The sequence below is a fragment of the Gopherus evgoodei genome, chromosome 7 (genome assembly GCF_007399415.2).
Source record: "Gopherus evgoodei ecotype Sinaloan lineage chromosome 7, rGopEvg1_v1.p, whole genome shotgun sequence".
Classification (NCBI taxonomy): Eukaryota; Metazoa; Chordata; order Testudines; family Testudinidae; genus Gopherus; species Gopherus evgoodei.
In genome coordinates, this window is record NC_044328.1 from 59,009,205 (window position 1) to 59,022,446 (window position 13,242).

The window sequence follows — 13,242 nt, forward strand, 5'->3', positions numbered from 1 at the left end:
ATCGGGGAGGAGTACAGAAATCTATTTTAAGAGCTCTTTAAGTCTATAAAAATGGCTCTGTTGTGTGGAAGGGTACAGGGTTATATCGATCTACCGCTGCTAAATTCAATCTAACTTGTAGTAGACAGCACTCTCAACTCCGATGCACTGGCCAGGTAGACAGGAAAAGCCCTGCGAACTTTTGAATTTCATTTCTTATTTGGCCACCAGGGCCAAGAGCTGAAGAAGGGCGTTTTCCAAATCCCTATCTTTTGGAAGCCAGAGAGGGAGTCATGTATGCAGCATGATTGACTCAGCATGCTTCTGAACATATTATTGTAGGATAAAAATGACTAAGGCTTATACATCACCAGATTGGTATGTAATGGAACCAATGACTGTGAATTAGTAAGCTTTAGCTAACACAAACTTGCAGGATGAGGGACAATTGTAGAAGAGTCTGAGAAAGGCTCTGAAGTGATGTTCCCCCATGAGTTATTCAGAGGTATTTAACATTAGTAGTAGTAGTATCCTAATGCCCAGCAGCCTCAATTAGGGACAATGACCCCATTGTGCCAGGCACTGTACAAACAGAACAAAAAGACCATTCCTGCTCCAGAGAACATACAATTTAAGTGCAAGACAAGAGATAACAGCAGGTTGTAATGAAAACCGATGGTCCTTTGATTATGCAGTCTGATAACAAGACAGTCACTCACTCAGTGGCAAGCAAGTTTAGAACAAATACTTCACATAGCACTGGTATATCCAACCTGTGGAATTTACTTCCATAGAAGACTGAGTCATGCTCCTGGAAAGAATTCAAATAGAGCTGAATAATTTTTATGGCCAACACTATTTGCAGCTGTGTATGGTAAGATAATGGTAACCAAATATGCCTCAGGGCATAATGCGTTCCCCATGGGGGAGGGTATACAGCACTATAATCACAACAATTTTGGACACTTACTAATCACTGCGGCATAAGATTATGTATTTTACAGTGTAATCTTTTCACTTAACTATTGCTAGCCACATATTTCTAGGAATATGGAGTAATTGATTTTGTCTTTTGGACTAATTGGCTTATTCTTTAAAGGATGTTTGAACCATCATGTAATTCTGGATCAACTGTTTTTTTGTTCAGTATGTCATTTCTAGTGCTTTACTTCCCACGTAGCTTATTAAAGAAATGTGAACTTCCATCCTCGTGTCTTCCTCATCTTCTATTTTAGCATTTGGCCTGTGCCATCTGGATCTTTTGTTAAGAAAGGCAGAAGAACTGGCTCTTTGAAAGTTAATATATTAAGGCTTAAAACACTGATGAGTTTGAAGAACCAGCAAAGAAAGCAATATACAGAATCTCTTCGTGGAAGTAACACCAAATGCGTGTAGGTGATCAACTGAGTTTTCTGCTCTCATTTGATGTAAGAATTAGTGTTACTACTGAATTATGTGTGGCAAAAATCACTGTGCTCTGCAACAACTCTTTATTGTGAGAGACTTTATTATGAAACAAATAGATGTAATCTTTTAGTCAAACACTGCTGCTAAGAAAGTGAGGAGAATTCTAGAATGCAGAAGACTAAACAGATTGAGGGATCGGGAAAGAGGGACAGGTGGGTAAAAATATTAAAAGGGAGAGAGACAAAGTTTAAAAATGAGTTATTAATATATATCTGAATACAAAAATATTACAATCATTGCAAAGATTGAAATGAACCCAAGATGTTTTCTTTACATCACCTCTCCGATAGTTTGGCAAATGCTTGCGTTCTTTGTTCTGCTGTCATGTGCTCACAGGCTTCCAAGATATTTGCCACAATTAAAGTCTGTTGAATTGTTTTTGCCTTTACCCATATTCTTCCATTCATTCCAAACACTATCTCAAAAGGATAGAGTTGTCCCAATTCCTGAATGATTTCACAATTGGGAGCTAAAAGCCTGAAAACAAAGTAAAAGGCATGTCAGAAGAAGACATTGTTGTGTAACAAATACATTTCAGTGTTGCTAGTCAATAACAGGACCACTGCTAATACTACCAGTAGTATGAAGGCATCTGCAGCAACTTCAATAGTTAAGGCTGAGTTGAGTTGAAAGCATGGATTCAAACTTTATCGTAATATAACACTGTAACATTCTGAATTTCTTGTTTAGTGCTCATGTATGAGTTTAATTTAAAAAAATTCCCAAACCAAGAGGAAATTAAGAGTTAAAATTAAATTAAAGAAAAATCACCCTGCAGTGACACCATGCAACAATCATAATAAAGACAGTCTAGTGTCTGTGAACCAGATTTAATTAAGCTGATTGTTAGCTCCTCATTTGTGACTGAGCAGTAAACAGGATTTATTCTAACCTAGAACAGCTCATCCAGACTGTATGTGAAAGAGAGGTGCTACTTAAAAAATCTTTAAACAGAGGGTGTCTTTCTGCTGTTGCCCCTCCCTTCTCTCATCCCCTGCAGTGTTTGGAGGGAGGAAACTGATTTTTCATTTGTTTGTTTCTTCACAGTCCTCTTCTTGGTTCTCTTTGGAAGAGAGATTTCTAAGGATGCTTGAGAATGCCACTGAAGGCTGTGTGAAGATCGTGTTCAAGGAACTGATGCTATTCTCAGAAGAGTTGCTATATACAGATTCTACTCTACCACTGAAGACTGAGTATGTTCATAGCAAATTTATGATTGGCCTCCACAGGTGACAAAAGCAAGTTTCTGATGGATTGGGTTCACAATATTTTCTAAATAATGTAGCAACAAGATCAAGTGGAAAAAAAAAGTCCACTTCAATACACCACCACCTATTAAAGTTAAAAGGTAAAGTTTACAGTAGAATATGGTTAGAGTACAGCTTTCTCAAGGAAGCAGCAAGCATACCAGAGGCTTATTAATTTAAAATGCCAGTTTATAGTTGAGGAACAGAGAGAGGAGCATTTTTAGTTTTGTGACATCTATTGATAAAATACAATAAGTACAAACCATTCATTTCCCTTTCTGGTATACTATATTATATTTTTATGCAGATTACAAACTTAGGATCACAAAGATCAAATAACTTTGTCAGGCAATAATATTGACAACATATGCCCTAAGAACAATATAATACACATCTGTTACTCCACTTGTCATACTGCTCAGAACAGCTGGCTATGGACATCCAATGCTACAGCATTAAATATTAGGGTGCATACCAGTTTCCAATCAAGATAAAGGCTGCAGGTACTCCACCTCCCCGTAGGGATTAGCTTACAGCGCTGTTTACACTGGCGCTTTACAGAGCTGTAACTTGCTGCGCTCAGGGGTGTTTTTTCACAACCCTGAGAGAGAAAGTTCCAGCGCTGTAAAGCGCCAGTGTAGCCAAGGCCAAAGATTTTCACTCATCTGTCACAGCTCAAAAAATTGACAAAATTCAGCTTCTCTCTCATTCCTGGGAAGTTAAAAATTGTAATACTTACTTTCTTATTAGACCTAAAGAAACCTTAAACAACAGGCCTTCGTGTCCAATTACTCCCATTCCATTCGCTCTTCCACTGCTGTCTATACAGACCATCTCTGGTTCCATGTCTTTATTGGCTACAACAAATTGACCATAAATAAGATCTCCCACCTAAAACAAGTGATGGGAAATGTTCAGAGAACTGTATCACGTCTGTATATCTTTTTGTTAAACTCATCCCTAGGTTCTTGGCTGCCGGTGGGAGCTGAGCACCCACTAATTTTTCCCTGTGGGTGCTCCAGCCCCAGAGTTGGCGCCTATGGCTCAGGCAGGCTCAGGTTTCGGTCCCCTGCTGGGGTTATGTAATAATTTTTGTTGTCAGAAGGGGGTTGCGGTGCAATGAAGTTTGAGAACCCCTGTTCTATACTATAAGAAAATATTTACATTTTTCTTTATAGCATTGAAAATGTTTGCACTGAACTTCTGAACCCAGGCACTGGAATCATCTCCCCCCCGGCCCCCAGTAGGGCTATCAAAATCAGATGGGCCAACAATGAACACTGAGATACAATAGATTAGTTAATGGCCCTATCCCATCTTGGAAATGCTATGGGCAAGGAAGCTCATCCTTTGGACTTGGAAGCTGAATGAAGGAAATAAAAAGTCTCAGGAAAATGTTCTGTCTCCCTCTCTGCTGTCTGAACTCTGACAGGGCCAGACAGTCTAAGCTGAGGCAGAGATCCGCAGGGCAGGACACTTTGAATTGACAGATCATTACAGCTCTCATACTCTTGGTATTTAGGTTATAACTAATTTATATGTACAAAGTATCAGAGGGGTAGCCGTGTTAGTCTGGATCTGTAAAAGCAGCAAAGAGTCTTGTGGCACCTTATAGACTAACAGACGTTTTGAAGCATGAGCATCCGACGAAGTGGGTATTCACCCACGAAAGCTCATGCTCCAAAACGTCTGTTAGTCTATAAGGTGCCACAAGACTCTTTGCTGCTTTTATATGTACAAACTTACTTGCTTTAACCTGTAAGTAACTATCATTTCTTTTTCCTAATTAACAACTCTTTAGAGAGTTTATTACAGGATTGGCTACAGGCATTGTCTTTGATATAAGATCTTGGATACCAAATTATCTGGGATAAATGTCTCTTGGACTGAAAGCAACCAAGCAACCTGAACATTGAGTGACTTTTGGTGTAAGTGACCATTAGTCCAGCTTGTCTGGGTGGCAAGACAGACTGGAGAGTCTAAGGGGAGTGTCTGATTCCCTGGTAAGGCTGTTGCAGTGATCCAAGAGTTTACATTTGTCACTGGTTTGGTGAAATCTAATTATAGAACACATCATTTGGGGGGGGGGGGGGTCTACTCGGTTTGACAGTCAGTCCTGAGATAGGTACTCACAGTCAGGAGCTACTCCAGACAGCGTGACAGTCACATTTCATAAGAGCCTGATTTATGAAATGTGAATTTTAGGCCTAAACTGATCTCAGACTCTATTTGAAGGGCTATTCTATCATAGAACTGCCATCTTCTGCCTGTGATATCATGAAAAGATACAGCTGCAACATCCTCTGTACAATGAATAGCAAAGCCTGGCACCTATTGCTGTGGTAGTCAGTGATCAAAAGAAGAAAATCCAGGATCTGTAACTGAATTCCTCTGCCATAGCCCAACATAAAGGCCTAGGAGAAAGGGAAGGGAACAAAGCCACTATAGAAAGAAGTTTGTATATGTCATGGAAAATCTTTCACATATCAGAACATCTTATGACTGAGGGATACAGGCAAATCTTTGAGTATATTTTAAATTGTCACTTTGCAAGAAAGTGAAAATACAATACTTTAAAGGCTTCAATATTGCCAATATATAAAAGAAGAACATTACCTGCACATTTGGTCTGTTTCTTTTGGTTGCACCTTCAAATGCCAAGTAGGACAAAGAAGCTTGTTCACTTCCACCAACATCCACTTTGAATATGTCACCTGCCTTGAGAGTCACTATGCCTATCACATGATCTCCCTTGACTGGGACATACTGAAAATTAAAACAAAGACGTGTACAAGAAATAAATATATCTTTTTACATGTATATACACACACAAGCACCGTGTACAAAGAAGCTGAATGACCAAACTTAATTGCAAAATAAAAGTTGCTGAAAAAAAATAAAAAATCTTGATACAGTATCAAAATGAACTTCTATTTTTAGAAGGCACAGACCCCACTGAAAATACTTACATACATAGGTAGGTCTATTTACTTCAACAGGATTATTCCTAAAAGTTAAGCATGTGCATTTGCAAGATTAGGGCTTCACAGTCTTTATAAATAAGGGTAACTCTACAGTGCAGCTAGAAGCACGCTTCCCAGTGCGAGCAGACACATACGCTAGCTCTACTTGAACTAGCATGCTAAAAATAGCAGTGTGGCCAGGGTGGCACAGGCTACAATAATAAGAGAGACTCTGGGTATGTACTCAGGAGACTAGCTGCTGCCACACTTCTATTTTTAGTGTATTAGCTTAAGCTAGCACAGCTATCTACCTGAACTGGGAAGCACACACCCAGCTGCAGTGTAAACATACCATAAAGGTGTGTCTTCACAGCAGTTAGATGAAGAGTTACCTAACTTGACTTCCATCCACACACAAATCTCTAGCTGAAGTTAATTGTTGCTTTAAACTCAAGCTAGCTGGCCCGCTGAGGAAGTGGGTGGGTTGATGCTTGGGTGATGTTGAATCTAGTAATGCAGTGTGAATGCAACAGCTCAAATTACAAGAGTCTCATCAGTAGCAAATCCAATTACTCCATGTAACTCCAGTGTTGTTTTCCAGCATGGTGGTCACTCTCACTGGAACTAACCTAGCTTTGAATACAGTAATGAGCAAACTAACAAGGGCTACAGTGAAGACAAGGCCTTAGAGTAACACTATAAAATAAGACTGCAAAAAAATAAGTGCAGAAAAGACATCCTGATTGTGTCTCTCTCTAAGAGGAAGTGACAGGAAATTCACAAGGGACATATAAAATTGGACAAGATATTGGTAAAGATGCTATAACGAACAACCCTAACCCTAAGGTAACAGGATAGATTAAAAGTAATGGTCTTCATTTTTAACTTCTATTGTATCTACAAATTTCTGTTAACCTGATTAGCAAAATAATCAGTAGGGCAATTTAAATTTTCATTAATTTTCAGCATTAACTCTCCAATAAGGTAACTACAACAATTTACCCATCACAAAGATACTGTTTCAGTATGGCAGCACAATGAGCTGAACATTACATGGGTCTATATTTGGATGGTTTCTCTTTTAGGAGGACTCGTCCACATTACCACTAGAACTGAGAGTTTGCAACCAATCAGGGTCACAGTCAGCTTCATCATTAACAGTTTGCCACCATACAGCAACTTTTCAGCCATTAGGGTCATGTTTCTATTTCTGTAATTAGCAACTCTGCCTAATTTTGGCCAGCTATCCCACAGTGTCCCATCAGCTGCTGCAGCCTGCACCACGTATGGTTATTTTAGTACCTCCTCAGCCCGCTACCTTCCAGATGAGGTTACAGTTAAGTCTTCTTGGTAAGCTTAGATGCTGGAGAGGATTCCCACACTTTTGGCACAAAGAAGAAAAAAATCTCCCATTCTTACCAGCAACAGTGTATTTTTTACCAGTGATAACACTAGCTTTCTCAGCTACCTATTGCAACACTCAACCCAATAGGGAACATATCTAGCTGGTTTGTTGAACGCAGCAAAGGGCAGAAAAATCCTGTATACAGTATACAGTAGCATTCCCACTTTTACTACCACTGGAGAAACCATGTAAGTGTAAATTAATGCCCAAACCCTGGTACTTATGAGGCCCTGGCACCAGGGCCATCCTTACGCATACATGCAGCATACACAGCTGCATAGGGCACCATGAAACTTGGGGCACCAAACTGCCCCAAATTTAATGGTGTCCTGGGCAGCTGCGTGCAGCCCCAGCAACCAGCCCTATTCTGCACCCACTTCAAGGGGCAGGGCCATCTCTAGGAGTGTGTGGGGCCCTGGACAACTCCCTCCGCCCCGCCTCTTACTCTTCCCCGCTGCTCCACCCTCGTCCTATCCCCATTCCACCTCTTCCCCTAGAGACCCTGCATTCACCAGCAGCGGAGCAACGGGCCCAGCCTGCTCCACTTCCTTTGCCCCGGCCCCAGCCGTATCGCTGGGGGGACAAGGGGTTGGGGAAAGGTCCCTTCCCTAGCAGCGACGAAAAGTGGAGCAACCAGGCCCCAGCCTGCTTCACTCTGCCAGCTCCCAGCCGTGGTGCTCCGCTTCCCACCGCTGGTGAGTGTGGGGAGGTTGGGGAAAGGACACCTCCCACACTCACCTGTGCTGGGAAGCAGAGCAACGTGGCCTGAGCTCCAGACGTGTCACTCAGGAGCGGGGGGGTTGGGGAAAGGGTCCCCCCTCCCCGTTGACTCACCTGCAGCAGGATGTGGAGCACTGTGGCTAGGAGCTGGCAGCGTGGAGCAGGTGGGGGCCGGGCTACTTCGCTTCCAGCGAGTGTGGGCAGATCCCTTCCCTCAAGCCCCCTCCACCAAGCGACAGGACTGGGGTCAGGATGAGGGAAGCAGAGAAAGTTGCTCCCGGCCCCCCGCTAATCCCTTAGATCACTCTGGGACTGTGGGGCCCACAAAAGTACCCCCTGCTCCTGCCTCCCAGACAGTGGGGGGAGGCCCTGGGGGCTGTCTAGAGCACCCAAATGGCTAGGGACCACCCTGCCTTGAACAGCAATTTATGTACACCACTGGATGTACAATTGTACAGTGTTATGGTAGGATTAGTTATTACAAGAACACAGTAGTGGGTGACACCAGTACAACAAAGTAATAGCGTGCATAACTCCTTAGAAGAACTGATCCCTGCCACATTAGCTTTCAAATCGGGGATTATTAGTCGCATCCTAAACAGACTGTAGTCAATCAGGCCATTGACTAATGGCAAAGAATAGTAGTAATTTGTGCGTGGACGGGGACTGGACGGGGACTAAACGGACACCAGATGTTGGCTGCAGCCCCGCAATTCCCAAGAAAAGCAATGGAAGGAGTTTCCACTCCGGCTCTGCGCCTCTGAAGCGCTGAATGAAGGGTGCCACTGAGAGCTTTAAAGAGGACGGCAGCTGCAGCTCCTGGAGAGTGAGAAAGTGGAGCGAGAGGAAGGAAGAGAGGAACCGTCCCAGCCAGGGTGAGCTTCGGAGCAAGCTCCCCCGGGCTTCAGTCGCACGGAGCCCACCGGGGGAAAGGCACCCACAGCGCTCACCCCCGCTCTTCAGCGCCACCCGCCCTCGTGCCTGCGGCCCGCCCTCGCCAGGTCCGGGACCGCCGCTCTCACCCGTTTCTGCTGGGAGTCCACCCAGTAGGCCCCGCCCGAGCCGCCTCCGGCCCCGCCCGGCTGGCGGTGGCGCAGCAGCCCGCACTTGGTGACCAGCAGCCCGGCCCCGCAGCATCTCAGGCCCGGCCCGCACACCAGCCGGCCCGGCAGAGCGGCGCCCGGGCCCAGCCACAGCCGCTCCCCATCCGCCTCGGGGTGCGAGGGCAGCAGCAGCACGTCGCCCGGCAGCACCACCTGCCCCACGCGCTCCTCGACGGGCAGCGCCCCAGTCTCTGCCGCGGCCATGGTCAGGGTCAGGCCCTCCCTCAGGCCGGCCAACTTCCCTGAGCCTAACGCGCGTGCGCAACAAGGTCCGCGCGCGCAGAAGGCACAGACAACCGGCGGGGTGTGCGTCATATCCGTGCGCAGGCGCACAACTAGCTTTTGCTGGCTGCTGGCGCTTATGCAGTTGCGGGATCGGCGGCGGCGCAGTTTTGTTGTTGGGGAGAAAGGAGCGGGGGTGTCCGTCACTCTGAACTGTCCCAGCTGGGGGTGCGCGCGAGGGCCCTGCCCTATTCGCTGCGGCTCCTGCCAGGGCGGCGGCGCAGGCGAGGAGCGTTGGGCTGGTGCAGCCGAAGGGCCTGGCCCTGCCCTGTGTCACACCTGTGCTGCTAGGCACCAACCATGGGCCTCAGTGTAGCCATAAGTGGCTACTAAGCCTGTGAAGTCAGTCTCCATCTCCGCGTCACTCCCCCCGTGCCCGGACTTCACAGTAAAACTGCGATCGGAGGTGGGGGTCTGCCCCGTGCGACACGTTGCAGGACCAGCTCCCGGATGCCTGGCTGTAGTCAAAAGTGCTTACTCGTTACGGTTGACTGGTTCTATTTGAAATATACAGACCAGTTTTTTCTCTAATATTTTAATAATTCACTCGGGTACATAAATACTAAATTCTGAACTAGAAAACTGGACTTAGAATGAAAAAACGGAATAAGACTGATCTGCCACTGGCTTGTTAAGCGGTGGCGACATCACCTGGCCAAAATAAAAAAAATACTAGGTGGTTGGTTATTGTACAATCATATCATATTGACTTAGAAATTCACCTGCCAATCTTCCCAGAATTCAATAGGTACATAAGGTATCATTACAAAGCTTATAATCTACTGAGTGTGATCATCCTATTTGTATGATGCTCCTGTGGGACTAGAAATATGAAATATAACTCTTAGGGCCTATTGTAATTATGCAAAAATAACCCAAAAAACTACCATGATCTTAAAAAGAAACCCAAGAGTTTATTTGCAGATCAGAAATGTCACGTGAACATCCAGAATATTGAAGAAAATAACATTATTATTATCATATACTACTAAAATGTAAGTGTGACAGATACAGCAATTTCCTGTATTTTTCTGGAAGACTTACCTTAAACTTAATTCAGTATCTTTGGGGGGGGGGGTCCACTGTATTAAATGCAACTTTTATATGTTATTGTGGACTGTGAGGGTGGAGATGTGTTGTGAAGCCTAGGAATTCAAAGCACTGTGTGGTAACTTCTAATTGCCGGCAGTTACACTGTTCATAGTCTGTGAAGAGAAAAGCAAAGTGCAGACACTGGCCTTTTTCGGCAGTCTGGCTTGCTGAGAATATCACAGTGTAAAGCATATTAAAAAAACCCAGTTAGGAGGGAGAGAGATGGGGGTCTCCACCCAGGACAGGTGATGGCTAAGGAGCCAGAAATCTTCAAGTGAGTGCCTTTGGTGGGCCATGAATTGGGAATACAGGTGCAGTTACCCTGAAACTGTGACGTGGTGGGAAGGCAGTGTGTGTATGTTATCTATGCCACCATGAATTGCCAGCAGTTACAAGTTACCACACAGCTCTTTGTAAGCAAGTACGTTTAATCTTAAGTGACAGCATTAAAGAGAAAACATGAAAATAATGAAATAACCTACACGTACTAAAATGGTTACCAGAGGTCATCCCCAGCTCCAGCCACAGGCTCTAGTAGGTGTCAATCCTTAAAAATCCACAACTGGGTTCATACCTGTCTCAGGCCATGTCTACATCTAAAATTTTGCAGCGCTGGTTGTTACAGCTGTATTAGTACAGCTGTATAGGGCCAGCGCTGCAGAGTGGCCACACTTACAGCAACCAGCGCTGCAAGTGGTGTTAGATGTGGCCACACTGCAGCGCTGTTGGGCGGCTTCAAGGGGGGTTCCGGGAACGCGAGAGCAAACCGGGAAAGGAGACCAGCTTCGCCGCGGTTTGCTCTCGCGTTCCCGGAGCCACCCAGCAAACCGCAGGGAAGGAGACCTGCTTGCTCGGGGTTCCGGGAACGAGAGAGCAAACCGGGAAAGGAGACCAGCTTCGCCGCGGTTTGCTCTCGCGTTCCCGGAGCCACCCAGCAAACCGCAGGGAAGGAGACCTGCTTGCTCGGGGTTCCGGGAACGAGAGAGCAAACCGGGAAAGGAGACCAGCTTCGCCGCGGTTTGCTCTCGCGTTCCCGGAGCCACCCAGCAAACTGCAGGGAAGGAGACCTGTTTGCTCGGGGTTCCGGGAACGAGAGAGCAAACCGGGAAAGGAGACCAGCTTCGCCGCGGTTTGCTCTCGCGTTCCCGGAGCCACCCTGCAAACCGCAGGGAAGGAGACCTGCTTGCTCGGGGTTCCGGGAACGAGAGAGCAAACCGGGAAAGGAGACCAGCTTGATTACCAGAGGCTTCCTCCTTCCACGGAGGTCAAGAAAAGCGCTGGTAAGTGTCTACATTGGATTACCAGCGCTGGATCACCAGCGCTGGATCCTCTACACCCGAGACAAAACGGGAGTACGGCCAGCGCTGCAAACAGGGAGTTGCAGCGCTGATGGTGCCCTGCAGATGTGTACACCTTCAAAGTTGCAGCGCTGTAACTCCCTCACCAGCGCTGCAACTTTCTGATGTAGACAAGCCCTCAGATTCAGAACTAGAACTCCTGGCTGAGCAGTTCAGCTGTTTCTTTATATAGCTCAGGCTTTTAATCTCCAGTCTCTGGGAACAAGTAATTAGCAGGCAATGACCCACACCTCAAGGTGTAGCTTCAAAAGGCTGGGATTTTGCATAACCAGAGGTGAGGAATTTGCATTAACTTCTCCTTGGGTATTCTCCAGGAAATCCACTTCACCCTTACTGTCCCAAGGTTCATTCTTATTTGGCACATTTTCAGTATAGTCCTTTGAACTCCCAGGCCACACATCTCCTTTCTGGAGAGGTTACATGTAATCCTGGCCCACAATCATACATTTTGCACTAAATAGAATGGACTCAAAAGATACTTAAATTTAATTCAATAAGGTCTCCCAAGGATGTGTGGGAAATTGCCATATCTATCACAATAAGCAATTTTCAAGTAACAGCCCATATTTCATGGCACTATCTCCTAAAGCAGGGGTGGCCAACCTGTGGGTCCGGAGCCACATGCGGCTCTTCAGATGTTAGTATGTGGCTTCTTTTATAGGCACCGACTGGGGCTGGAGCTACAGGCACCAACTTTCCAATGGGCCGGGATTGCTCACTCCACCGCTTCCCGCCCCCTCCCCTGAGCCTGCCGTGCCCTTTCTCCTCCTCCTCCCCTCCAGAGCCTCCTGCATGCCAGGAAACAGCTGATTGGGAGGTGTGGGGAGGGAGGGAGAGGCAATGATTGGCGGGGCTGCTGGTGGGTGGGAGGCGCTGGCGGAGGGGGAAACTGATGGGTTGATGATGAATTACTGTGGCTCTTTGGCAATGTACATTGGTAAACTCTGGCTCCTTAGGCTTAGGTTGGCCACCCCTGTCCTAAAGCCTCTGACTCTTCATTGGGTAAGAAAGATCAGTACAATTAGATTCATACTTACATGATAACTGCTGTTATGTTATAGCAGCAGCAAACCTTTAATAGCGATCTCAGTAACATTATGGCACAATTGCTCCTCAAATGCATTGAATGTGTGACAGTTGGATGTGCTATGTTGATATAATTGTGCCAGGATGTCGCCAAACACCATCAGCCCTTACTTGTACAAGAGCTAACACTTGAAACAAACAGAATTACTCCACAAGTTTACAATGACATGGAGTAATTATTTTACCATTATGAAATGATAAGCAAAGAGTTGCAGGCAAAGAATACTGTTACTTTTCTATAAGCAGCTAGGCATGAACAATTTCATTTCATTCATGAATTTTAATACATTCAGCTCTTACATTTTGTACCTATATGCAACAGTTGGGTTTAGTGTATGGTTAAATCACATCTATGTGATCCTTAGTTCTCCTTTTGGAGCCAAGTATCCCTATAAAAATCATTTTGTGATTCATAGAAAACACTGTTGAGGTGTTGCTCAAAGGCCTGAAATGGGGACTTAAATCATCATTGCCACTACCTTTAATTGATGATGGCATTGAAAATCTCTCACTTGCAGGATCAATTTTCTGCTCTTCTAC

General features: G+C 45.4%; 1 protein-coding gene across 1 annotated transcript; it reads right to left on the minus strand.

The window, feature by feature from the left end:
- Nucleotides 1-1,466: 1,466 nt before the first annotated feature.
- On the minus strand, nt 1,467-9,734 carry EXOSC3 (exosome component 3). Its single transcript, XM_030569703.1, has 4 exons — nt 8,804-9,734; nt 5,310-5,459; nt 3,433-3,584; nt 1,467-1,923 (listed from the first exon to the last, which is right to left on the minus strand). The coding sequence occupies exons 1-4, from the start codon at nt 9,197-9,199 to the stop codon at nt 1,722-1,724; spliced, it is 900 nt and encodes a 299-aa protein (XP_030425563.1). The 5' UTR covers nt 9,200-9,734; the 3' UTR covers nt 1,467-1,721.
- Nucleotides 9,735-13,242: the final 3,508 nt, after the last annotated feature.

Coding starts and splice junctions, on each gene's coding strand:
- EXOSC3 (XM_030569703.1), bottom strand. CDS start 9,199: ATGACGCACACCCCGCCGGTTGTCTGTGCCTTCTGCGCGCGCGGACCT. Junction 5,460..8,803: donor TGGACTCCCAGCAGAAACGG/GTGAGAGCGGCG, acceptor TTTAATTTTCAG/TATGTCCCAGTCAAGGGAGA. Junction 3,585..5,309: donor GAAACAGACCAAATGTGCAG/GTAATGTTCTTC, acceptor CACTTGTTTTAG/GTGGGAGATCTTATTTATGG.